A 27,624-nucleotide genomic window follows, 5' to 3' on the forward strand; every position below is an offset into this window, starting at 1 on the left:
ATTTGTAGGGACAAAACTGGAACATTTTGTAAGTACCAAGGTTGAAAGTCATTATCATATATATGTTCCAAGAAATGGTATTAAAAAAGCATTTTTAAACAAAAAGAAAAAAAAAACTTTTTTCTTTGAACATTTAGAAAGTCATTTCAAATAAGTAGTCGGTTTCCAAACAAATCAAGTCAACTTCATCTACAACCTCGATCATCTTATCAAGTTGCATCAATGTCAACCTAAGACGTACAGAATAAAAAAACCATAATAGTGCAAGCAGAGGATGTTGGCTGAGCAAATTTGATGGCATTTTCAATATAAAGATAGGTCCATCATTGGCAACCATTTGATGAGCTTATTTATTGCAAGTTCGCATGAAGATATCAGACTTTCTCAAACAAAAAATTTCAATAGAAATCCATTTTTCCTTCCATCTCAAGTGGTTTTCAACCCCAAACTGAGAAAGAATGATACTCAAAACACACAGGATGATTGCTAATTTAACTCGATAGCAGTAAGTAGTAACACCAAAGTGAAGAACAAAAGTATCTCATCATCATCTCATGGTTCTAAAAAACACATTTTTCTTCAAAATGAAGCCACCAAATTTACTGCCAAAAGGAAGTTCTGGTGTATTCAGGCATGTAGCCAACACAAAAGATGTTAGACGTATATGTACATCCATTGCTTTTTACTGCACAAGCAAAATATAAACTGTAAAAGAACGCTGGTGATTATCTGCGCATTTCGCTTTCTAAGCTTTCAGACAGCTTCTTCTTCCCCTCCTCCTCTTAACTGTTGGATTGCATTATACAACTTCCTCCGAGACCCAACAGAGAATATACCGATCTCTTTAAGATCTTCAATAGTCAGCAGTGGCAAAGCCTCCTCATCCACCTCATGCATCTCAAACACACCAGCATACTTGCCAAATCCAACCTCCTCTAACCATTTACCAACAGCATTCGTATCATCATCTTCTAATCTCATTTTATCCTGCACATTGCCAGATTGACGTCGGGCCTTCTCACCAGTGAATTGTGCACCATTGTTTATCTCACACTCTTGACGCATTGGTTGATCGATGCCGCATTCCTCTTTACTAGTAGTTGGTGTCTGGTGATCAGAGGAGTCACCAAAACCATTAGCAGAATTACCTGTCCCCTCACATTCTTTCTCATTCATTGAGCAATCATCCGAGCTATGTTTCGAGCTCCAACTGCCACCAAGAATGGCATAACCAACGTTTTTACTACGTCCCCGACGCTTCTTATCTCTACATTTCCTAGTCACGTCACTAAACTTCAGTCTGGATTTGGACATATCAATTAACTCAACTGAAGTTGGGCATTCCAAGGGGAGTTCTGAAGAATTGGGGTTATTTTTGTTCTCTTCATTCTGCTGCAATTCTGTTGAAATTTGTGGAGACACACCCAACTCAGAGACTATAAGCTTGGGAGATGATGGCTCCAATTCTCCAAAAACGATGGGGTTATTATCTTCATCACCCACAGTCTGAACTAAATCATGTTTCCACTCCTTATGAGCTAACTTTTCTCTTGTGCTATGTGAAAACCCACAGGCCCAAGCTGCAGAGATGTCACCAATTTCCCCTAGCCTAACATTTGGACGCCTCTGTCTCTTAGAGCTCATCGCATTCATAACCAACATGATTCCTAGAAAACCAAAGAACAAAACTTACACAAAAACCCTAAAAAAGGAACAAAAATTGAGTCTCAGTTCCACTTCGATTCACACTACATTAGCTTCAGATAAATCACTCAGCATTCAAAAGGAACACACATGATGAAATCCCAACATCGGGAAATGGGTAATTTGCAGCAAGAAATAGAATCAAACGAAACATTCCCAATCCGATAAGAAATGAAAATCCCAGAAATGGTTTAAATCGAAAGGAAAAATGGAAGAATCGAACCTCAAATCGCCGAGAACTTCCACCACAGAGTGAAAACTTGAGTGTGTTTCTTCAGTTGCACCACCGATGATCCTGAATTTCTGTCCACAGGAACTCGTTGGATTGGATTAACAGGACTTGTCGCTGTACGACAACTTGTACGAATTCGATCCAAAGGACGAGAGAGAGAGACACACACACACACACACACAAATCAATGGGAAAATAAAGAAGAAAGATCCAATTCACAAGTGGGTTTTGGCTAATTTTGCTCTTTCTCTGGGATTATAAGACGGATTCAAGAATGGGAAAAAGGGGGGAAAGATTGACGAAGACGCTTTGAAATCGAAAGATTTCAATTGGGTCAATGGGAAAGTATTGGGTACATGGTTGTGTAGTGGGGTGCGGCGTAAGATGGGCGTGGCGTGATGTGGTTGGAGAAATGGGAAGGTTGCAGAGAGAAAATGGAAGAATGGTTAACAGAGGATGGTTTTATGGGGAAGACAAGACAAGGGTGAAGCAGATTTTTAAAGAGGAAACAGTGGGGAAAGGGTGGAATTGGAGAATAATTGGAAGAAGAGGAGGGAGGAAAGAAGGGGATTGTCGTGGAAGGTTCTTGAAACTCCCAATGGATAAGTATGAAGAACATTGGCTTCTCCAGTTTTCAAAACAAAAGTTACAGCACATAGATAAGACTGAAAACACTTTGCCTTAAATTACTTCTTTGTTTTTTAATGTCATTTTGGTCCTATGTTTTTTTAATAGTATAATCTTATTATGAATATTATAATAATAAAAAATGTTAATTGTTTGATGTTTCAAAAAGTCATGTGTCATCATTTGTATGCGCTTGGTAGTTGTTCATATTTGGTGTTCATGTAACTTTACATCCTATTTGCCAGTTTGTTTATAAATGGTGACATTTGATGGATCTTAAAATCACACACCCATTGGTAAGAAATCCACTTCAAATTCTATTAAAATTTCTATTATCCAGTTTTATAATTTTAGTTATTGTATGATTTTAGTTTTTTATATTTTATATTATATCTTACTTATTATTATTATTATTATATTATATTTTCTCTATATTCGTATTCGCTCCTCAATTTCACAACACGTCATCAACATGAGCTCCTGGTAAGCCCTAAAAATATGTCAGTTTTTCTCTCTTCGTTATAATTAATATATTTAATTTTATTTTGCATATTCAATATCTATTAAATTTCTAATATAAATACAATATTTTGTGATAGTGTTGCCATGGAAATCTTACAAAATTAGAATTTGCAGCCTTTGACATTAATGGCAATAATGATTATTTGTCATTGGTGCTCAATGTCGAAATTCACTTTGATACTATGAACTTGACTACTCATCATCTCCACAAGAGATTAAAAATGGAGTATCTTACAATAAAATATCCAAGTATCTTGTGAAATTTTTTGAAAGAAATGTATGATCATTAAAAGATATTTATTATTCCTAAAGCTCGTTATGAGTGGATGCATTTGAGGCTACAAGATTTTAAATCAGTAAGTGATTACAATTCCGTATTATTTAAAATCAGTTCAAAATTGTTGTTATGCGGAGAAAAAAATATCGATGCTGATATGCTAGAGAAGACTTTTTCTACATTTCATGTCTCAGATATGCTCCTACAACAGCAATATCGAGAGAAAGGTCTTAAACAATATCTTGAACTATTATGTCTTCTCGTGGTCGAACAAAATAACGAATTATTGATGAGAACCACAAACCTCAACCAACTGGAACAAAACCATTCCTTGAAGTGAATGTTGTGAATTTTAATAATAATCATGGTTGCGGTCGAGGTCATTACCGTGGCAGAGGAAGAAATAATTATTATTTTCTTGGTAGTCATTTTAATCATTCAAATTTCAAAAGAACCACACAAAATGATGACCACAAAGAAAAAGCTCCACAAGATAAAAGTTTAAGGAGTGTTGAAAATAAATGTTTCTGATGCAGAATGACTGGGCATTGGTCACGTACCTATTGTACGTCAAAACACTTAGTTGACCTTTATTAAGTCTCTCTGAAGGGAAAAAAAAAGAAAAATGTGGAAGCAAATTTTGCATACCAGGATAATAAAATATTTGATCCATCCCACATGACAAATTTGGATGTGATGGACTTCTTTGAATCTCCTAAAGAGAAGATTGGGGCAATTGATAAAACATCAAGTGTTTCTTTTTTATTTTGAGAATATTTAGAAAATATTTTAAGTGTTATTTTTCTTATTGTAATTGTTTTTTTTAGTGAAGAAACATGGATCATTTTCATATGTTGGGAGTTTAAAAAATGAGTAAAGAAGATCTATGTTTGGCAGACAGTGCAACTAGACACACGATACTTACAGATAAAAAATATTTTTCCAAATTGACAATGTTGAAAGTAAAAGTAAATACAATATCAGGTTCTGCAAATTTGATCAAAAGTTTTGGAAAAGCAAATATTATTTTGCATAGAGGAACAAAATTTAAAATTGACAATGTATTGTTCTATAGTTAATCAAAGAGAAATCTTATAAGTTTTAAAGATATATGTTGCAATGGTTATCATATTGAGACTAATAGTAAGAATAATGTGGAATATCTATATATCATATCCACTGTCTCAAATGAAAAATGTATATAGAAGAGTTGTCTGTTTTATCTTCTAGCTTGTATTATACTTTTATACAAGTAATTGAAACATATGCAATAATGAACCTGAATTTCATGAATCCAAACATATCTACAATTTGGCATGACCGATTAGGTCATCCAGGATCTATAATGATGAGGAAAATTACTGAGAATTCAAATGGACACCCATTGAAGAATCAGAAGATTCTTCAATATAATGAGTTATCATGTGATGCTTGCTCTCAAGGAAAATTGATAATTAAACCACCACCAGCTAAAGTAGGATTGAATCACCTGCATTTATAGAAAAAATTCATGGTGATATTTGTGGACCAATTAACTCACCAAGTGGATCATTTAGATATTTTATGGTATTAATAGATACATTCAGTAGACGGTCACACGTGTATTTATTATAAAGTCGAAATCTTGCATTTGCAAGATTACTTACTCAAATAATTAAGTTCAGAGTGCAATTTTCTGATTATACAATTAAGACTATTTATCTTGATAATGCTGGTGAATTTGCATTCCAAGCTTTTGATAATTATTATACGTTAATTGGGATAAGTGTTGAACATCATGTAGCTCATGTTCATACACAAAAGAGTTCAACAAAATCATTTATAAAACATTTGCATCTAATTGCAAGACCATTACTTATGAGAACTAAGCTTCCTTTATCTGTATGGGGACAAGTTATTTTGCATGCAACGTCACTTGTATGCATTAGGCAAGTAGTTTATCATAAGTACTCGTCATTACAATTAGATTATGTTCATGAGCCAAATATTTCCCATTTGAGAATTTTTGGATGTGCAGTATATGTTTCAATTGCTATACCACAACACACTAAGAAGGGTCCTCAAAGGGGGTTAGGAATATATGTTGAATATGATTCCCCATCAATTATTAAATATCTTGAACTCTTGACGGGTGATGTATTACTACACGATTTGCTGATTGCCACTTTAATGAGACAAGTTTTCCAACATTAGGGGGAGGAATTAAGAAATTGAAAAAAAGAAGTTATATGAATGCGTCGTTATTGTCTCATTTAGATCCCCATATAGATCAATATGAACTTGAAGTTTAGAAAATAATTCATTTGCAAAATATAGCAAATCAATTACTAGATGCATTTGTAGATGCAAAGAAAGTAACTAAGTCACATATATTAGCTGCAAATATTCCATCGAAAATTGATATCCCAACACAATAAGTTGTCACTAATGAGTCTGGAATACGCTAGAAGGAACATGACAGAAGCGTGGTAGACCAGTGGGTTCCAAAAATAAAAATCCTCGAAAAAGAAAAATAATTAATAGTGAAAAAAGACTTGGTTAAGAATGTAAAATACCCATAAAGAAATCCTCGACATAACTAGTGAGGAAGGTGAAATACCTAAAGATAATAATGAGATTTCCATAACCTATGTCATGACAGGAAAAAGATGGAATCGAATTAATGTAATTATTGACCACATTTTTGCGTAGAATGTTGTTCTTGATATTATATCTGAAAATGAGGATTTTGAACTAAAATTTGTTGAAGAATGTCGACATAGAAAAGATTGGCTTCAGTGGAAAGAAGCAATTGAGGCATAATTAAACTCACTTTCAAAACGTCAGGTTTTTAGACCGGTAGTCCAAATACCAGAAGGTGTTAAACCTGTGGAATACAAACGGGTATTTGTAAAGAAAAGAAATGAAAATATTGAGGTCACAAGATATAACGCAAGACTAGTTACACAAGGTTTTTCACAAAGGTCTAGTATTGATTTCGAGAAGACGTATTCTCCAGTGGTAGATGCAATTACATTAAGTTATTTAATTGACTTTACTGTGTATAAAAGTTTGGATTTGTATCTTATAGATGTAGTCACAACATATTTATATGGATCTCTTGATAATAATATTTATATGAAAATCCCATAAGGATTTAAAGTACCTGAAACATATACATCAAATTTTTGGGAATGGTATTCAATAAAGTTACAGAGATCATTATATTGATTGAAACAATAAAAAAAAATGTGGTACAATCGCCTGAGTGGATACTGAAGGAAATCGGACATGAGGATTTCCATGACCAACGGAATGATCGTTCCAAATTTCAATCGTATATGAACATTACAATTACAATACACAAACGGAAACAACAGGTTATGCATAAATCGAAATTACAACATGTTTTTATATTATTATCCAATAATTAATATTATTATATTTATAAATATATATGATAACCAACTTACCATATTATATTTATAACCTATAGTTTTAATATTTAATCTCATTAAACATACAAACCATAACTCTTTTTCTATTTCATGGCACTTTATGTAAATCTCATTTACATTAACCCTCCACTTGATGTATCTCATACACCATACCGATCATATCACTTGTAATCGAATTACCTCTTGTAAATTTGAACATTTCAAATTAACACCAAGAACTGATCCTCAACTTGAATCCATTGAGCTACCAAGGTGATCTTATGTACCTGTAGCTCGAAGCTCTAACAGCACGTGAATAACTGACTAAACTCTTTAGTCACGGGATCCACCATCAGTTAACTGCTAGGCACTCCACTAAAGACCGATAGCTGAACTCTCTTTATTACAAATATATCATGTGTCCATCTTAACCAATCAACAGTGCGACAACCCTTCACAAATTGCTCGTAAGTACAACTCGGCCAATAACCTTTATGCCCCTGTAGTTACATCTAACTCCTTAAGTACCACTGATCCCTCTAATGAACATAAGTCATAGTCCTACTATGATTGAGTCCCCTCTTCTAAAGAGAAGTTGTGACCACTGTGTTCAAGCCCCAAAATCAGCCCTTAAGGGAGTAATCTATCTACTTACCCCTACTTTGGGGAGTGAGTGAATTCCATCTTATGTAACTTAGTTTCCAGCTCCCAAATCAGACAAATCTCTAAAAAGGTAGGCATGTTAAATTGGCAATCTGGCCACTCTCACCCATACTAATCAAAGGACTGCCCTCAAAGGCAGGAGTTTTCAAAACACTCAGGATTGAGATCATGTCACCTATGGTTGTTTAGGTGAGATGTAAGTCTCCAGTATCAACGACGTTATATACAGAGATGAATCATCTCGTGGTTCGGTCTTATACAAACTCTTTGTATAGGACATCCCTCTCCTCCCCCCCAATGAATGTTCAGGATCTACTATCTGTAGTAGTTTACAATACTTGCAAACCTCTACAAAGCAGATCATATTCGTAGTGTCACCAGGATCGGATATCCCACCTTAATCCTTATACTACAGACCTTTTTAGGTTATCACTTAAGGCTTGATCCACTTGTACATCTTATATACATGCTTAAATTTACATACAATAATCATGGAACTTTGTTTATTGGATATGAGTAAATGTCAGAATGAAATAACTCTTATTTTATTAAAAAACAATGAGTATATATTACAAACAACGAGACTCCGAGAGAATTAGGACACCAATCCCAATAGATACGTATTGAAAGAAATATATCAAAATAATTCAATATGTCAGTGTGTTTTTATAAAGAAATCACAATCAGGATTTGCTATTATAACTGTATATGTTAATGACTTGAATATAATTGAAACTCCTAAAGAGCTTTCAGAGGCAATAGAATATCTTAAGAAAGAATTTGAGATGAAATATCTCAGAAAAACAAAATTTTGCCTTGGTTTTCAAATTAAGCATTTAGTAGATAAAATATTTATTCATCAGTCAACTAATACAGGAACAATTTTAAAAAGATTTTATATGGACAAAGCACATCCATTATATATATTTCAATGGAAGTTCGTTCATTTAATATAAAGAAAGATATATTTCGACCTCAAAAATACAATGAAGAACTTTTTGTTCCTGAAGTACCATATCTTAATACAATTAGTGCACTTATGTATAAGGCCAAATATTGCATTTTCAGTAAATCTTTTTGCAAGATATAGTTCTTTTCCAACAAAAAAGACATCGAAATAGAATTAAGCATATACGCCGTTATCTCTGAGGAACAATCGATATGAGTTTGTTTTATTCAAATGAATCAAATTTTGATATAGTTGGTTTTGTAGAGTCTGGATATTTATCTGATCCACACAGAGCTAGATCTCAAACAGGTTATCTGTTCACATGTGGAGGAACTGCTATATCATGGCGATTGGCAAAACAGACCATAACTATCACTTCCTCAAATCATGCTAAAATTCTTGCAATTTATGAGGCTGGTTGAGAATGTGTATGGCTAAGATAAATGATTCAACACATTTGTGAAACATGTTGCTTGTCTTCTAATAAAAACTCTCCAACAATATTATATGAAGACAACATAACTTGTATAACCCAAATCAAAGGAGGATATATTAAAGGAGATAAAACAAAGCATACTTTACCGAAGCTTTTCTACACTCATGATCTTGAAGAAAATGGTCACATCACTGTACAAAAAATTTGTACGAAGGATAACCTGGCAGACTTATTTACAAAGGCATTACCAACCTCAACTTTTGAAAAAATGGTGCACAATATTGGAATGCGGCGACTCAAAGATCTTAAGTGATGTTTTCATGAGGTGAAGTAAATATATTGTATTCTCTTAGGAGTATATATTATATGAAATATGTACTATTTTTCCTTCACTAGGGTTTTTTTTCATTGGATTTTTCCTAGTAATGTTTTAATGAGGCATATTTCATATATATATATGGACATCTAAGGGAGAGTATTATGAATATTATAATAATAAATTGATGCCCATTGCTTAGTGCCCAAAAGCCATGTATCACCCTTCATATTGTCCATGTGCCTAGTAGTTATTCATGCTTGGTGTCCATATAAGTTCACATCCTACTTGCCACTTTGCTTATAAATAGTGGCATTTGGTCAAAATCATACACCCATTGATAAGAAATCCACTTCAAATTCCACTTAATTTTCTATTATCCAATTTTATAATTTTAGATATTTTATATTTTATATTATATTATATTTTCTTCATATCTGCGTTCCCATTGTGCTCATCAATTTCACAACAAATTTTAGTCTATTTACTTTTAATTCTCTATTTTTATTCAAATTGTTGATTTTAATTCTTTTATTTACTATAAATTTTAAGAACTTATTCACATATTCTATTTTATTATATGAAAATTATTATTCTTATTATTTAATTTTGCTAAAAATAAATTTTGAGAGACTAGATTTAGGGTGTGTTTGAGAGTGATTGACAAAATAGTGATTTTAGGAAAAGAGATTTTGTAAAATTGATTTCTATGTTTGGTTTCAAACTTTTTAGAGTGATTTTCAAATATGTAAAAGTGATTTTGAATTATCATGTTTGGTTCTCGATTTGATTTTAAAATTACTAAATTACTAAAAATGGTATTTTATGTTTAAGATCTATTGAAAGTATGAAGACTGAAATTAGATATTTGAAAGTATTAGGACTAAAATGGAATATAATTCAAAGTATAAAGACCAAAATGATATTTTAACATTTTAAAGCACAATACGGGTGTTGAGATTAGTGTTATAAATCTCTTTGTACTCGTAGTTTGTAAACTTGTATAAACAAATTGTTACTAATAAAATAAAAGTCATTTTATTTTGTGCATTACTTCAATCCAATAAACGAAGGTCCAATGTTAGTTTAATGTAACTGAAACATGTACGTGGTTGACATACAAGTAGATTATGTTTAAGTAATAACCTAAATGGTTTGTAATACATGGATAAGGTTAGGTGTCTTATCTTGGTGATACTATGGATTACGACCCACTTTGTAATTGTTACAATTTTCGTTAAATATTACAAACAAATTTCGTTAAATATTACAAACAATTTGATCCATGTCTCTACATAAAGTTCAAGTATTCATGCTATAGCCAGGGGTTCATTAGTTTATTGGATTTAGGTTTTTAACAAGAGCAATTCACACATTCAATAAAAATTTTATTGAATAAACCCCAGTAACATCTTTATTACAAATAAAATATGTTTAATGTTTATAAACTGCGAGTTTTAGGACATACAACCCAACAAACTCTCAATTGGACTAAAACTCCAGTTGACTATATACAACATTGAGTTTGAGAGAAAACATAAATATAATAAACTAAGGCACCTATCATTTTTAGGATTTGTTCGAGTAGGGAGTTGGAAACATAGCTACACAAGATGAAATTCACCCCTTCTCTTTTTATGATAAGTAGATGAATTGTTCCCTCAAGGGCTTATTCTGGGTGTTGGACAATGAGGACCCTCACCCTCTCACTGGCAAGAAAGGGAACTAGTTTATAGTTGGATTATAAATAATTGTTCATTAGAAGGATCAGTGGTACTTAAGAAGTTAGATGCAATTACAGGAGTAAAATGGTAATTTTGACCTAGGCTAATTTACTGTTGATTGGTTATATCCATGGATATAGAAATATATCTACAATGTGAAGAGTGCAGCTACTGGTCTTTAATGGATTGGCCGACAATTAATGAATGTTGGTTAATTAATTAATCTCTATCATTGAAGCTTCTAATCTGTAGGTCCATAAGATCCCCTTGCCCACTTACTAGGGATAAAATAAGGGACAATTGTTTATCGAATAATTCGAATTATTGATCAACCAAATGTATGAGAGGTAAAATATTTTAGATATGTGTGGTCTAAGTGCAAGCGTACACTGTCGAAGAAGTTATAATCTCGGAGTATTCAGAGTATGGAACCTACAAGACTAGCAATAATTTTAATTTGATCAATAATGTAAATTTAATGCAACCAAAGGTAACCAGAATAAATTGTGTTGTGAATGAGTAGAAATAGAAGTTAAAAAACAGTAAACAATGGTAATTGTATTGGGACGGTGTCTTAATTCTCCCGGAGTCTCGTTGTTTGTAATATATACACATTGTTATGAATAACATAAGAGTTATTTCATTCTGGCATTTAATCGTATCCAATAAACAAAGCTCCATGGTTATTATATGTAAAGTTAAGTATGTATATGAGATATATAAGTGGTTCATGCCTTAAGTGATAACCTAAATAGGTCTATAGTATAAGGATGAAGGTAGGATATCTGATTCTGGTGACATTACGGATACAACCTACTTTGTAGAGGTTTGCAAGTGTTATAAACTACTATAGATGATAGATCCTGACCATTCATGTGGAGACATGCGAGTGGGGGTGTCCTATACAAAGAGTTTGTATAAGACCGAGTCACGTGATGATTCATCTGTGTATATAACGCCATTGATACTGGAGACTTACATCTCACCTAAACGACCATAGGTGATATGACCTCAATCCTAAGTGTTTTGGGAACTTCTGCCTTTAAGGGCGGTCTTTTGATTAGTATGGGTGAGAGTGGCCAGATTGCTAACGCGACATGCCTACCTTTTTGGGGACTTGTCTGATTTGGGAGATGGGAACTCAGTTACACAAGATGGAATTCACTCCTTCCTTGAAACAGGAGTAAGTAGATAGATTGCTCCTTTAAGGGCTGATTCCGGGACTTGAACATAGTAGCCACAACTTCTCTTTGGAAGAGATGACTTAGTCATAGTAAGACTATGACTTATGTTCATTAGAGAGATCAATAGTACTTAAGGAGTCAGATGTAACTATAGGGGTATAACGGTTATTGACCAAGTTGTACTTACGAGCGATATGTGAAGAGTTATCACACTGTTGATTGGTTAAGATGGACACATAATATATCTGTAGTAAGGAGGGTTCAGCTGTCGGTCTTTAGTGGAGTGTCTGACAGTTAACGGATGGTAGATCCCGTGACTAAAAAGTTTATTCAGTTATTCACCTACCGTTGGAGCTTCGAGCTATAGGTTCATAAGGTCTCTTTAGTAGCTCAATGCATTCAAGTTGAGGATCAATTCTTGGTGTTGATTTGAAATGTTCAAATTGACAAGAGGTAATTCAATTATATATGATATGATCGGTGTGGTGTATGAGATATATTAAGTGGAGGATTAATGTAAATGAGATTTACATTAAGGATCATGGAATAAAAAAAAAAGTTATAGTTATATATTTCATGAGATGAAATATTAAAACTATATAAATATAGTATGGTAAGTTGGTTATCACATATATATTTATAATAAAATTAAATATTGGATAATTATCTCTTTTTCTCTAATAACCAATTAAGTGGTAGGTTATTGGTGGTTTCATGATAATCGTGAGATAAAAGGAAAAATATTTCATAAATTTAGAAGTTGTTGAATTGAGTTTCCACTCTCGAAAATTACTCACGGAAAAGTTGTCAAATAAATTAGATTTGCTAAACGATAGCTTGGAGAAACTAGACGATTGTAGAGTTTTTCTATACAATAGACACTCAGTTGGCCAATGGGCTAAACGATAGTGCAACTTCTGCTAAACAATCGCATAGCTTTTGTTAAACGATCAGGCACCGTTCTATACGATAGGCTTTGACATCTCCTACTTGCTCAATCGTTTGCACGATTGTTCTTCCTCCAGTCTTCGCCTCTAATCAAGTCCACACAGAACCCACACTTTTGGATTCTCACATCGAGAATACCAAGGTAGCCATTGTGGTGGTATCACTCAACTCGACACAGTCGAGGTTATTTGGAGACCGTTCATGGTGTTCGTGTGGAGTCCGCTGTGCTCGTGATCTTGGAGATTGCGATGTTCGAGTACTTTGTTGATCGTGCTGTGTTGCGGTCGTGGTGGATGAGCATTCGTGTGTTGCAGTGTTACTGTGAACGAGCGTCGTGATCAAGGGTTTTGAAGATGAGTCTTCAAAGGTATGTGTGTTATTTTCCTTGATCATGTAGAAAAACATGTTGTAATTTTGTTGTAATTTCGAGTTCTTTTCCGTTTATTAACCATAATTGTTAATGTTTCTATACAATTGAAATTTGGAACGATCCTTCCGCTGCTCATGGAAATCCTCATGTCCGATTTCCTTTAAATTGAACATGGCTAAAAATTCTTCAACCCTTCGGACTCTATGTTAAAAGTGATGTGGCCGTCCTATACTGAATATTCCCATGGGTAGCTAAATCTTAGATTAATTAAAGTTTAGTGTCTTCACCCTATGGTATCCTTTATTCCTAAGGTGACGTGACCCTCCTATTCTTAGGCTTTAGATCTCACATCCCTTCGTGAGATCTATTTACACTCTAGCTTTCTCAGCACTAAAACTCTATTGGATTTTTAAATTAAGTGGCCAATTTAATTTATCAAGACTTCCGATAAAAGTTGACAAAGAGAATACAATAACAATAAAATGGTGCGAGCACAATAGTATTTAAGCCTTAGAGACCATAAGGCATTCACATTGGTGAACCCCCTAGGAAGAATTTAACTCATGATGATTGAAAAAATAAACTTTTTATTATATAAAAAATCGTTGATACAATAGAGTTCGATTGGAAAGAGAATAAAGGAATAAAAATAATTACAAGGAACTCCTGTTCATAAGGTTATAACTTGAAACATGAAAATAAACCTAAGGCGACTGTTGGAAAATGACAAAAACTATGATAGAGGAGATGGGTTCAGCTAAGGAGTTGATGACCTTGTTTTGGAGGGTCTCCATCCCTTTTATACGCCCTAAAGTGGTTGAGAAAGACTAAATTCAAGGTTTGATTGACTTCCAGGCAAAATCGAAATTGAACAACTGATATACTCGAGAAAATCGAAACTGACCTTGACTGATACGAAATCTGAAATTTTAAGGCCCACTACGCGTCCACATCAAATTGCTATGGACACATCAAATTAAAATCTTGTAGAAGCTATCAAGAACAACCAAAATTCACCAAATTGGCTCCAAATCATCAAATATTATAATTAAAGCCTAAATCAACCTTCAAAGGCTAAATTTTTTACATGAAGCCAAAATTCAAGAGGAAACTCATGCAATAATTCATTTTTCCTAGTAAAAGGTGCATAAAAATGGCTTAAAAACATGTAATTCATAGCATGAATCAATTGTTCAAATTATTTAAGAAAAATTTTACATTAATATGATTAATATAAAGTATAATGTATATCGATACATTACAGTTAATTCTGAATGTGTTTTATAATTAATGGATAAGAAAATTATTATAATGTATATTGATACATTATAACTAATTATGAATATGATTCATAATTAATAAGAGGGATGAATATTCGAATAAAATTCAAATATTATTTATATATATTCATAAAAATACTGTAGGTTAAAATTAATGTGAATAGATTCATATTAAAATTATAGGCTATAAGAGATAATTGCATTTTGATATGATTAAAATGCATAATATATCGTTAATTAGTTGAGAGTTATATATATATATATATATATATATATATATATATTATATTATTTGAGTATAATAACTCCCCACTTCATAGGAGTTAATTTGTTCTTTCACGCGAGGGAGTTAGGTAACTCCTTCCATCCTCTTCTTTATTTTGTATTGGGAATACAGAGTATTGTGAAGTATGATATACGTAAAAGAAAGATTCTTAAAAATAAAAAAAAAACTCTCAAGATCTCTAACTCACTCTCAAACTATTTGTCTTTCCTTTCTCCCAAAAGCAAAAAGGAGACTACACTTCCTATCCCTTGCCTGAGAATAGCAGAGACTCTAAGTGGTGGTGTCTTGATCGTTGAGTCGATTTTCAGTGATTGTGTAGAAGAGTTTGTGTCCGATTCTTTGGAGAGGAAAAACGAGAAGAGGTTTTCTACAAGGGTAAGCAATCTTTTTCTTCCCTTTCTCTTTAGAACCGTATACTTATAGGTTTTATCAAGGTTGTTAAATTAGAAACGAAACATGTATCGAAATCTTATTTTAGTGTACCGTGTATCGTATGTTTTTAATTTGGTAGATAACATATAATATAGATACAAAAATATGAAAGCTTTACATAGAGAAATAAATAGTCATTTTCAAAGTTCAAAATAGCTAAGAAAAGAAAACATCCAACTAACTTCAAAATAAGTATGGAAAAACATTAAAAATAGGAGAATTTCTCACTAGTAGTTTTCAAGTTTTCAAGTTTCAATATTCAACTATTGACTTCAATATCTGAAATCAATATCAACTAATAGTTCGTCATTATCTTGTTCACATGTCTCTTCTTCTTCTACTAATTCAACAATTTCCTTTCTTTGCCATTCTTATAGGTTTTTTATTAATAGATCTCTAGGCCCTAAATAAAAAAATAATAGGAAAGGTTATTACTTATAAAAAGAAAAAAAATAATTAAGGTATAAATAAAATTATTGCCTATCTTCATAGTTTTGCTATTTTCAGTTTCTTGAATGTCAAAACAATCATTTACATTCATCAACGAACTATCATATGGTAATGTCGGGTCTTCGGGTCTTCTTTCTTTATAATTCATTCATCATTAGATTCTAAATGGGATAGATAAATAGGATTGATTCTAAAGATTCTCTTCTTATGCCTTGCTTCCAACTGAAGATTATATTTTACAAACACATATGCACTCAACCTTTGTTGTTCCAAATGATTTCTTCTCTTGGATAATGCACCTAAGAATAATTAATGTTAATAATTCTAATTTTTATGAAATCTGGTTTCCATAGTATCGTAGCTAGTCAAATGTACTCGAATTTCTCTCACAACCTGTTGCACTACAAGTTAGGGTAAGAATTGTAATAGCAAGATGTTGGAGGTGTTCGCAACCAAAGGATTCCCACCATAAGGTTAAATACAATACACATACATTTAATCATAATATCTTAGAATATTGTAAATTTAACTACTGTCTTTCTTTTTATGATTTGAGCTAGTACCTGGTTGTTTTTCTTTGAACATTGGTGAAGGACATTCTTTGAATGGTTTAATCAAGTCTCATCTTGACCTCATAGGCAGCATTGAATTTGGGAGCATGTGGAAACTATGTATTAATTTTTGTGACAACATAATTAGTAACTATGGCACACCAGTCCTTATTAATTCTCACTTCCTCATAAGAACCCAAGAAAATCAAATCTAGGCAATGTGTGGTACAAGGAGACCAAAATAGTTATTTACGTTTAGCCATTAACATTTCTTCAAATTTGAACTACATTATCTTCCCCAATCTTTCCTATCACCTAATCTAGTAGATTATCAACACTTTTGTAGATTTCAGATGTATCCACACTTTGTAGAAATACAGTGCCTTTTGGACTATTTACTAAAACATTTGTAATCGATCGATTCTTCCCATCCGTCCAACCATCAGACATCAATGTGCATCTTCATTTTTTCCACAATAAAATAGTAACTAACAAGGAAGTAAAAGAAATTTCTAACCAAAGTTGGTCTTCTAATATTTCCACTTGGACAATTGTAATTTTCAGAAAAGCACATGGAATGACAAAAATAAATGGCTGTCGTAAATATCTCAAATTGTTCTTATATTTTCAGAAAAGGAATCTGAAAATATTATATATATATAAGACAAAAAAACCCATTTGGTATTTAGGAGTTGTTTGATAGCCCAATAGAGTTAGGTTCAGTGGGCTTAAAAAGTCCACGTGGTGTTTATTGCCCATTTAAAAAAAAACGGTATTTGAGTATTCAATATACGTACAATATACCAATTCACAATTATTTGAGTTGCAATATAACATGTATTTTTGTGGCATGTTTTACAAATTGAAAAGAATTAGAGTTTTATAATTTTTGAAAAGAATTTATTATGTTTTACAAATTGAAAAAAAATAGATTTTTTTCCAGTTTATGTTTAAAAGGGTTGAGAAAATAGGTGCATAGTTGAAAATAAGCAAAGAACAAACTAAAAAAAAAAACAATCTCATTTACAAAAACTCCATCAGATACTCCAACTCAATTCAAGTCAACTCTGCACAACAAATGCAAACAATTTAACTCTCCAGATAATAATTATCAACTCAACTCAACTCAATTCTCTGCTTTTATCGCACGCTAAACGCCTCCTTAGGGTTTTCTTTTCATATTCATATATATTTTTCATCAAGTCCAAAATCAGACTTATACATTATCCTGCCAACACGCACAGCTCGAAGAAGAGACTAGGAGATCAGGAGAAGGAGAACTCTAGTCCCGCAATGACGCGAACGATTCTACTTTCTTCTCCCATTTGGCACACTGCAACTCAAAAAGAAGGAGAACATGATACTTTCGGCGACGATGGCAAGAAAACCCATATTCTCCGGTGTTGATTGCAACTCGAAACTGGTATTTTTTTTTCTTCTGAATAGTATATTAGGACGATCCGATTCAACACGATTCATACGATTCAGGAACGTGAATCCTATATCAAATTTACGATTCAAAAGTTTGATCTGAATCATTTTTGCATTCAACTCATACGTATCGTACGATACATATTACGACACGTACGTTTTTAACAATCATGGGTTTTATAATATTTATCCTTTACATAATCCGGTATGAATTTTCTCTGTATTTTGTATCTTCAAATTGATTTTCAAATGCACGATATTCACACACTTCCGTGGGAAAATCAATTCCTACAATTGACATTAGACTCAGGTTGTGCATTTTAATTTTCAACTGAAACGAAAATAAGAGAAAATTGGGTGAAATTCTACATTATGAATGTGGGTTTTGTAAACATATGTTTAGAATTTTGACACTTAGATTTACTTATTAAAGTTGTTGTTTTGGGCGTTCAAATTTTGTTATCGAGTCTCTAAGTCTGTGTCTTGAACATTGGCAAGAGTTGCTAAGGAAAGAGATCAAGAACGGAGCAAAATGGACAAAAAATTAGGGGTGTTCAAATAACCCGAACAACTCGGACTACCCAACCCAAAATATAAGGGTTAGGTTGGGTTAGTTTTGTTTTTTGGGTTGGGCTGGGTTGGGTTGTGGGTTGGCTAAAAAAAATTTGGGTTGACCCAACCCAACCCGAGTTTTATATATATTTCTTTTGTTTAAAATTTGATTACTTTGTATTGATTCATTCGTAAATTTTAAATGTTTTTCTTTTAAAATCATTATGATATCTGTCCTTATTTGAAGTTTGCAATAAATATCTTAGATATTTGATATTTAGTATTTGAATTTTACGAGATTTTAGTTATTAGTCATATGTTGTATATAAATTTACATATTTTTAATTAAAAAGAAAAAAAAATAAGTTATAACCCGACAACTCAATCCAACCCGAGGTTGGGTTAGAGACTTTATTTGGATTAGAAAAATGGGTTTAGATAATATATATATATATAAACACCCTCAACCACTTTATTTTTATCCTACGAGGTTTGAAAAATAGGTTTAAATAATATATATATTAAAAAAAATCCACATCATTAAAAAAAGTGTTGCCTCATCTATGTCTTATCATATTTCTATTAGCCAACTAATGATCAAACAAGCTTAGGGACCATTTAAATTGAAAAAAAACTAGTGCTGCAGTAATACTAACTATTTTCATTTATTATTTGACACGTCATTAAATGATTTATTAATTTATTTCGTGGACCCCTATAATTCTTAAATGCTACTATTGTGGCCAGTAATGAATGAAGGTCAGTTATCCAAGCCCAAAGGTCGATCCAAGCTCATCCCAAAGTTAACGATTAACCAGTTCGATCCAATCCAACCATTTTATAAATTGGATTGGATATGGATCTATTTTTTTAATCGGATCAGCTCGTTTGGGCAGTATTTGGATATGCTAATCGCTAGCGTAAAAGCCCAATCTAATATGACAATATTTTTTTTACATATAATTAATGATACTAATTAATAAAGATGTAAACAAAATAAAACAGAAAAAAATTATAAATGGGAGAATTTGTGATAGAATATCAACTACACAAAGATTATAATTTCAACACATCAATAGTAAACAAACATAGACACTAAATTTAAAATTTATTGGAAGTATACATTAGAGGACTAAAATTAAGCAAAGATACAAATCATATTTAAAAAATAATAATAATAATAATAATACGTGGAGCATGGCCAAAGCGCAGAGCAGCGAGAAATCGTGCGTCGTCCCTCACCGGATTCTCTCATATCCCGTCGACGACGACAACGAAACGAAGAAGCAGACTCAAGAGAGAGCGCGAAGTGTGAGATTCAACGGTCAGGTTCAGCCATGGACTTTTGGAGCAAAGCTCGAAGTTTCGCCGAGGAAGCAGCGAAGCGCTCGCAGGAGCTGACTCTTGAAGCTGCAAGGCGTTCCCAAGAGCTCACGATCGGATCCTCTAGATTGTCCGATATCGTTTCCGAGACTGCTAAACGCTCCAAGGAATTCGCTACTGAGGCCTCGAAGCGAGCTGATCAAATCAAAGCGGAAGCTGTTAAGCGAGCCGATCTTATCAAGCACTTGGTCGAGGGTACTCCGCCATCTGGCGCCCTCGAGAAGAACGCTTCCGACGAAGAGACGCGGGAGGAGGATTTGCAGAGATTTGGGATAAACGAAGAGCTGAGGGATTTCGTCAAAGGCATCACTATGAGTACATTTCGGGATTTTCCACTCGAAGGTAATTGATTCGTTTTCTTGAATTCTCCGTCCCCTTGTTTGCTTGCTTGAAAAATTGAAGATCATAGAATTAGAAATTGGCGGGGGGCGGGGGATGATTGGAGGTAAAACAGGAGAAGTACAAATAAGTCTAGTCCGCGATTATCAAGCATTTAAGCTTTAGAAGCGAAGATTATTAAGCTTTACTGACTTGGCGAATATCGAAGGTTAAATCTCAATATCAGGAGCCATTGAATTTCAAGAGCTACCTTTACTGGAACGAACCACCCCAATTTATTCATTTCCCGAAAACAGAATCCTTAAGCTGTATGCATCCACGTACTTAAATCGAGTCTTTACAATGTCGATCCTTGCCGTGTTCTGGAATATTAGTAATGTAATAAGTTGAAGTGTGTTTAACAGGTTTAATATGAAGCTTTATGGTCAGTAGCATTGCAATTATTTGAAGATAATGGGGAAATGACCATTCCATTTGAATAGAGTAAGAAAACCATCCATTAATTAAGTGCATGGCCTTGTTTAAGCCAGTATAAGTTGGCGGTTAGGTTTGACTCTAGTTAGTAGAAATTTGGTTAGTGGAACACTGGAAGTATGTGTGGAGCAGGAATTGATATTGTTTCTCCAGATTTTGGACCTTCAACCCCACTAAAATCTCTTGTTCATGAAATTATATGCACCAGAGTAGAAATCTTTTGCAATGTCTAACTTCTAAAGCTAAGTATCCTATTGAAATGTCGTTATGACATCTTCCGGATGTTTAACTGTTTCCCTATTTTTTTTTTCTATCTTTTTAACAGTGCTAAATATAATATGTTTATTTCTCTAAACCACTGGGCACCAAGACCTTATTTCTAAAACTGGTTCATTTCCCTTTGCGTAGATGATTCACAAATGTCCATTGTCCCTACAGTCTCAAATATTAGTCAGGATCTAACTGAGTGGCAGGAGAAGCATGCAAGTCTTGTTCTTTCAACTGTCAAGGTACTAATACTAATAAACCTGGCTGGCACCAGTGAAGATGAATGTAGCTTTCTCTACCAACTGTAGAGGAATGTTGGTTTTAAAGTTTATTTATATTGTATATAAATCAAGAGATGTGCATTCATGCCATTTTACTATGTATATGCTTTTAACGTTCATTTTAATTTAATGTGCCAGGAAATTTCTAAGTTACGTTATGAATTATGTCCACGCATAATGAAAGAGAGAAAATTCTGGAGGATTTACTTTTTGTTGGTGAACAGACACATTGCACCGTAAGTTTAAATATTAAGTTCGAGCCTTGACTCTGGCTTTAAACTTTGAATGTTGATTGCAGAAATCATCACAGCTTTTAGATTTGTGTTGCTTCTCAATTGATTCAAAGGAACAAGTTAATAAGCCATACTTGCTTTTGGATTGAAAACTTAACAACTTAGAATTTTGAGAAAATAGTTACTTCCTTTCTAGATTGGACGCTGGGGTGGGTACATTTATGCTTTAGGACTTAGGTTGTTATTATAAACTTACCAGGACTGGTTGTTATTATAAACTTACCAGGACTAAGTGCAAAATGGGACTAAGTTCTCAGCTACTATGTTGATTGCTGAGTAGTAAAGAAAATTTTTTATGCTGACATACGTTCTACTCGGGCTTTAGTTCTTATCAAGCACATGCCAAATTGTCATTGGAATAGCAGCCTTCATCTTTTATTAGTCCCAAATTCGAATGTTTCATTCTCCATCTTTTTTTTTTTTCTTTTTTTCTGGGATGAATTCTCTGTCGAGTGAATATTACCTATAGTATTTTACTGATCCACTGCAGAAAAACCTTCTACATGAGTGTGTGTGAAATATTTTTCAGACAACTTTTAGTTTTGCCTGACCTCTTTGCTTTACTGAATCCTGTAATGAATAAGTTGATGATAAACGAAGATGCAATTGTGTCCTAATCTTCATGCCTTTATTTTCTTAAAGAATTTCATTAACAAAATGTCAATTTTTTCTTGTTCCATATTCTCTTCTTCAGCTATGAGAAAAAGTACATGGAGGATGTCATGCTGAAATCAGATAAACATGCTGAAGATGGAAAGATGGAACCTGTTAAAGCTGAAATAACATCTACGTCTCAGGAGAAGAAAAACGCTCCACCCTCCTCATCAAGTGACCAAGACTTGGATGTATTTCTTCTTGGAGATCATGGAGACAGCGATGAAGGTCCAGGTATGGTGCCACAATTCATTGATGTCTGCTCTGTACGATTTCTAACAAATGAAACATGCCTTTAGAAGATCTTTAATGTTTAAACAAAGATATGTTCCTATGACGTTATTGATTTTGTTTATTCAAGTTTGTTAATGGTATTGATAACACTGTAACACATGAACTATGACAAATTGCTGATGTGAAGATGCTTTATTGGCAATTAACATTAATTTTCTAAAGAAGATTTTTACGAGGCAGAAATTGATCACAACTTTATCTAAAAGGAAGAGAATATAGAAATGTGATTATTTTGCTTGAAAACGAGTGACTTGATGGAGCGGCTATCGTTTGTCACTTCCATGGCTTCGAACATTATTTGGCACAATTATTAGCAATGTGCATAGCATATACACAGTCCATTTATATAATTGCTGTTGATGTCATTCTGTCATTTGAGGTTGGTGTCACTGATCATCTTCCTGGTTATTCAGATGATGGAGATGACGCCTTTGATGATGATTTTGACAAAATGGTTGACAGTTCGGTAAGTAAAATTTATCATTTGTTTTACGTCCCCATTTTCATGTTTGACTAATCTGTTGTGCTTAACGTCTCAATATTTTCATTGATGTCTCTTATGAATTTTATGTGGCTATGTTGCTGAGTTTTTGTGGTGAATTGGATTTAGGATTCCCTACTAGAGATTTCGACAATTTTGCGAATTTTGAGAAATGTTTTCTTACGGTTGTTGTGCTCCTCTTCTTGCCTTTTTCCACAATTGGAGCTTCAATTGGATTTAAGAAGTTTATTTTAGTTCCTTCTTACCACCCCCCTCCCCAACGAAAGGAAGAGGTTTATTTTAGTTTATATTCTAACTTTCAAACAAAATCCATAATCTGAACAATTTGTTTGGAACAGAATTTTGTTTTCAGAAATTAATAACAGTTACTTTAAAACCATCCTAAGTTAGCCTGGCCAATATAAATAATAAAGGGCTTAAAGGGATCAGTTCAAGGCATAGGGACTTCGTGTCTAGGATTTAATATCCTACTAGTTACATGGACAACCAAATATAGTTAGAGTAAGGTCAAGCAGTTGTCTCTGAGATCCATAAGCTAGCATGGACACTTATGGATATAAAAAGACAGATGTTCTTTCTTTTCTTTTCTTTTCTTCCCAACAAAAAAACTCCTAATGAATACTCAAATGTTTAGCTGCCTGTACCTCAGTTCCAACTTGTAGATTAAGTTTCATGCGTCAATGTAATTTGCTAGTGCTGGAAATCAAAATCTGAAAATGTTCAGTTTGCTCTTCTTTTTATCAACCTATCATGTACCTATTACTTGGTGTTGAATTTTGTCTTAAATCCATAGGATGAAGAGAGAGAAATTGTAGATAAAGGTGTACTTGTCTTCATATTGATTCATTGCTTTCATCCATTTGAAGTCCCCTTCTACGTTCCTGGTTGTGGGGGTCGGCTGATGTCAAATAAAACTCAAGTCATATCACTCCACTAGATGCCAAACAGAGGTTCTTTATTAAAAACAACAAAGCTACATTCTTATAGAATCAATGACAGCCATATGCAAAAAACTCCTAGAACCCGATTGGTTCATCCTTTGATTCCCGATTATCCGATGTCTCAGCCCAACGGTGAGATTTTGAACACCTTGCCCAAATAATACCTAAATTTTTAGTTTCACAGCTCTAAATTTCTTGCAAGTTGGTTGTTTTTTTCCTAAAAAACCAAATACTAGAGGTTGTTTGGGAGCGTTGAGTTCAAATTTTGAAGTCTGAATATGTTGGAGTTAGGAAGTTTGGATTTTGATGGTTGAGTTTGAATATCTTGGAGTTAGGAAGTTTGTGTTTGAAGTGCAAAGTTGTTTAGTTTGGAGATAGGAAACATTAGAGAGAGAAAAAGTGGAAGATGGAGTTTCTCGATAAATGTACAAACTTCAATAATGAACATAGATGAAGTTGGGGGAGTTAAGTTATTAAACATCAATTTAAAGTTGGTGGGTCAAATAACCCTGGAAGAAAAAACATCATTAGTCATTCATAAGCACTTTAAAGTAACATGCTAACACACTCCAAATCCACTTTCTTTGCTGCTGCTGTACTTTGCTGGTGGTGGGAATCAAAACTGATTACATTTTCTGTGTTTTATCGTGTACCTACTATTTGATAATGAAATTTGTCTTAAACCTACAGGATGACGAGAAAGACAAATTGTAGGAGACAACAGCAGGTGTGTTTTCACATCGAATCATTGTTTCTCATCCATTTGAACTCGTCTTTTCCCATTCTTGGTAGCAGGGTCAGTGGGCTAAATGATGATCCAATTAAAACCCATTTGAAATTCTCTTCTATCACTTCACTTGAGACAGCTTATGAATCTGAACCTGTGCTGGAGAAAGAGTATCTTGTGTTCATTCTTTTTTCCCCCCCTTCTCTGAGGGAGGTTCTTATGTACAAAAATCCCTATTCTTGAAAATTGGAACTTAAAGAGTCTGTACACCTTGGGTTGCTTTTGTATAGCACTCAACGTTTAAAAGTTTAAACTATTAACATTTTTGTCCTCTGTAGCCCTCTTGATTCCGCACATTCAGTTTTGTGTATATTTGGTCTTTTAACCTTCATTTTCGTGTCTAATTGATTGTCGAACTTTTAAATTTGTGTCTATTTGGTCTATGAACTTTAGAAACGTTTACTATGTCCTTAAACTTTTAAGTTTATCTAATATATTCTTGGACTTTCATCTCTGTCATATTTGATCTTTTAAAATACTAATTGTACTTTTAGGTATAAAATTGAATTTTATGTTTGATGGAACTTTAAGACTTTCAATTTTGTGTCTAAAAAATGTTAATATGTCAGAAAACTTGTAGATAGAAAATTAAGAATTTTGGGGTATATTGATAGTTTATTAACTACTAGACACGAAATTGAAAGTTTGAGAATTTATTGAATACTTTTTAAAGTTCATGACTAAATAGGTACAAACACGAACATTTAGGACTAACACTTAACTTTAATATTTTTGGATTGTCCAATGATATTAGATTCTGAAATTTTGAATTAAGCCAACGGATTTAGACAAATTAGAACTTTCCATCATAGATAAGATGGAAAGTATAAGAAATTTAAGTTTGAAGCAGTCTCTGATATGATGTTTAGTTATCATTACTTATAAAAGTTCGAGCTTTTAAGTTAATATGCTAAGGCTGAGTTTGGGATTGAATTTGGGAGAAATAGAAGTGATCCTAAAAGAATTTTAATCTTCTTGTGTTTGATAAAACATAATAAGATTAAATCCACTCAAATCACTTCTAGATCACACTTAAAATATATAATTTTTAATAAAATTTAATGTATCATTTTCTATTTCAAATTAAAATTGGTTTTATATATCTATTTAAAATAAATTATTTAACAATTATAAATGATAAAAATATAATATTAGATCCGTTTTAGTTATTATATCTAAAAAACGATAATTTATATTTACCAAATACTTGTAATCAACTTGTTCAAATATAAAGCTAAAATCTGTCAAACACTGATACACTTCATGTTACAATATTAGCTTTCATTCTCCTTTGTTCGAGAAAGCCTGTGCCTAAAGCAGGGGCCTAGCCGCCGGGGGAAGTGTCAGCGAAGGCTCTGGTGGAATAATAGAATAATAGTAGTACTCTGATTGCCTAGCGGAGGCCCACCGTATTCTCAATTATAGTCAGAGGTCTCCTTACTCGCCTAACTACCTTTCCTTCTCTCTTTCACCTCCAGTCTACCTTCATGTTACAACTAGAGGTGTTCAAATAATCCGACAACCTGAACAACCCGGACTACCTAACTCAAAATATAATGGTTAGGTTAGGTTAAACTTTTTCTATTTTTGTTGGATTGGGTCAGGTCGTGGGTTGGCTAGAAAAAAAATTGGGTTGACCCAACCCAACCCAAATTTTATATATATAAATAAAATATACTATATATATTTCTCTTTGTTTAAAATTTAATTACTTTGTATATGATTAATTTATGAATTTTAAATATTTTTCTTTTAAAATTGTTATGACATTTGTCTTTATTTGAAGTTTGAAATAAATATCTTAGATACTTGGTATTTAGCATTTGAATTTTATGAGATTTTAGTTATTAGTCAAGTGTTGTATAAAAATTTACATATTTTTAATTAAAAAAAAGTTATAACCTGACAACCAAACCCAACTCAACCCAATTTTAAGGGTTCGGTTCGGTTAGAGACTTTATTTAGATTCTTTGGGTTACCAATCCAACCAACCCGAATTTTTAGATTGATTAAAAAAAACCACTGTTAACCCAACCTAATCCAACCCATGTATGCCCCTAATTACTACTAATTTTACAAAAAGACATACTTGACATCAATTATTCTAAAAGTTATACGAAGTCTAAATCAATTTATGTAACTTTTTTCCCATATATTCTTGGCATCCTAGTTTTAATTGATGAGTGAATACTAGGGGAATAAAATACAAATACATTAGCACTTGTAAATGCATGAATTTTATTCTCATCACAATATCTCCTTTCCAAGCATCGAGATGTTAAGGAAGTTTATAAAATTACAATCCAAATTTGACTATTAATTCAAACTTAATTTAGTAGATAAGATACTAATTACTATCTAAAAGATCAATAGTTCGATGCTCTATCTATAATTATTATAGTAAGAAAAAAGTTTAAATCCTATTTGGTCCCTGAACTTTGAAGTTTGTTCTATTTTGTTCCCCAAACTTTTAAAAACGTCTATTTAGTCCCTAAACTTTTAAGAAATGCTTATTTTGCTCTATGCATTAAAATTTTGTTAACTCTTAAAACAAAATCACGATATGACTTGTATTTTTAGATTATTAGGCTACCAAATAAGTTAGTCGCGCTAAAAAATATAGGGTTTCAATTTTGAATTAGGTGGTAAAGCAATTTTCTATAGAATTAAAAAGTCATTTTGCATTCAAGATTTTGGTTGTAGAATACTTTGTCGTGTTGGATGTTGGGATTTTACTTCACCTTCATTTTGCTCAACACATGCTATAGATGAAATTCCATCAAAGAATTAACAAAATCTTAATAATAAGGATCAAAATAAACACTTTTTAAAAGTTCATAGACTAAAACAGTTGTTTTTGAAAATTTAAGAACCAAAGTAGGATTTAAACGTAAGAAAAAAAATTAAGCAAAGATCTCATTGCTTTTTTAAGTTGTGCTCAACTACAATACTCACTAAAAAAAAATCATTTATGTTCAAGTGCACTATGGATTAATTATGATTAGATTGGTAAATAGAGTACTCATGGGATTTAAAGATTCTAATTCAAGTGATTCAGA

At 32.8% G+C, this 27,624-nt stretch overlaps 2 protein-coding genes and 1 long non-coding RNA gene across 4 annotated transcripts; 1 reads left to right on the forward strand and 2 right to left on the reverse strand.

Moving 5' to 3' along the window:
• Window positions 1–524: 524 nt before the first annotated feature.
• LOC120071569 (uncharacterized) lies at window positions 525–2,609 on the reverse strand. Of its 2 annotated transcripts, none has more exons than XM_039023904.2 (2): window positions 1,928–2,609; window positions 525–1,667 (listed from the first exon to the last, which is right to left on the reverse strand). In XM_039023904.2, exon 2 carries the CDS (start codon window positions 1,660–1,662, stop codon window positions 754–756), a length of 909 nt encoding a protein of 302 aa, XP_038879832.2. In that variant the 5' UTR covers window positions 1,663–1,667; window positions 1,928–2,609; the 3' UTR covers window positions 525–753. The 2 variants fall into 2 exon arrangements, with proteins under 2 accessions (XP_038879832.2, XP_038879834.2); XM_039023906.2 differs by having other exon boundaries at window positions 525–1,702; window positions 1,928–2,591.
• Window positions 2,610–19,377: 16,768 nt separating this feature from the next.
• On the reverse strand, window positions 19,378–20,458 carry LOC150037571 (uncharacterized). The gene is made up of 2 exons (XR_016527746.1): window positions 20,323–20,458; window positions 19,378–20,120 (listed from the first exon to the last, which is right to left on the reverse strand). It is a non-coding gene; the product is annotated as an uncharacterized LOC150037571 (long non-coding RNA).
• LOC120071581 (uncharacterized) lies at window positions 19,544–24,896 on the forward strand. Its single transcript, XM_090310851.1, has 6 exons — window positions 19,544–20,075; window positions 20,955–21,055; window positions 21,233–21,330; window positions 22,082–22,275; window positions 22,749–22,801; window positions 24,469–24,896. Exons 1-6 carry the CDS (start codon window positions 19,688–19,690, stop codon window positions 24,490–24,492), a joined length of 858 nt encoding a protein of 285 aa, XP_090166977.1. The 5' UTR covers window positions 19,544–19,687; the 3' UTR covers window positions 24,493–24,896.
• Window positions 24,897–27,624: the final 2,728 nt, after the last annotated feature.

The sequence above is a fragment of the Benincasa hispida genome, chromosome 2, assembly GCF_027475165.1.
Source record: "Benincasa hispida cultivar pf3 chromosome 2, pf3_genome.v1.1, whole genome shotgun sequence".
Lineage (NCBI taxonomy): Eukaryota > Viridiplantae > Streptophyta > Magnoliopsida > Cucurbitales > Cucurbitaceae > Benincasa > Benincasa hispida.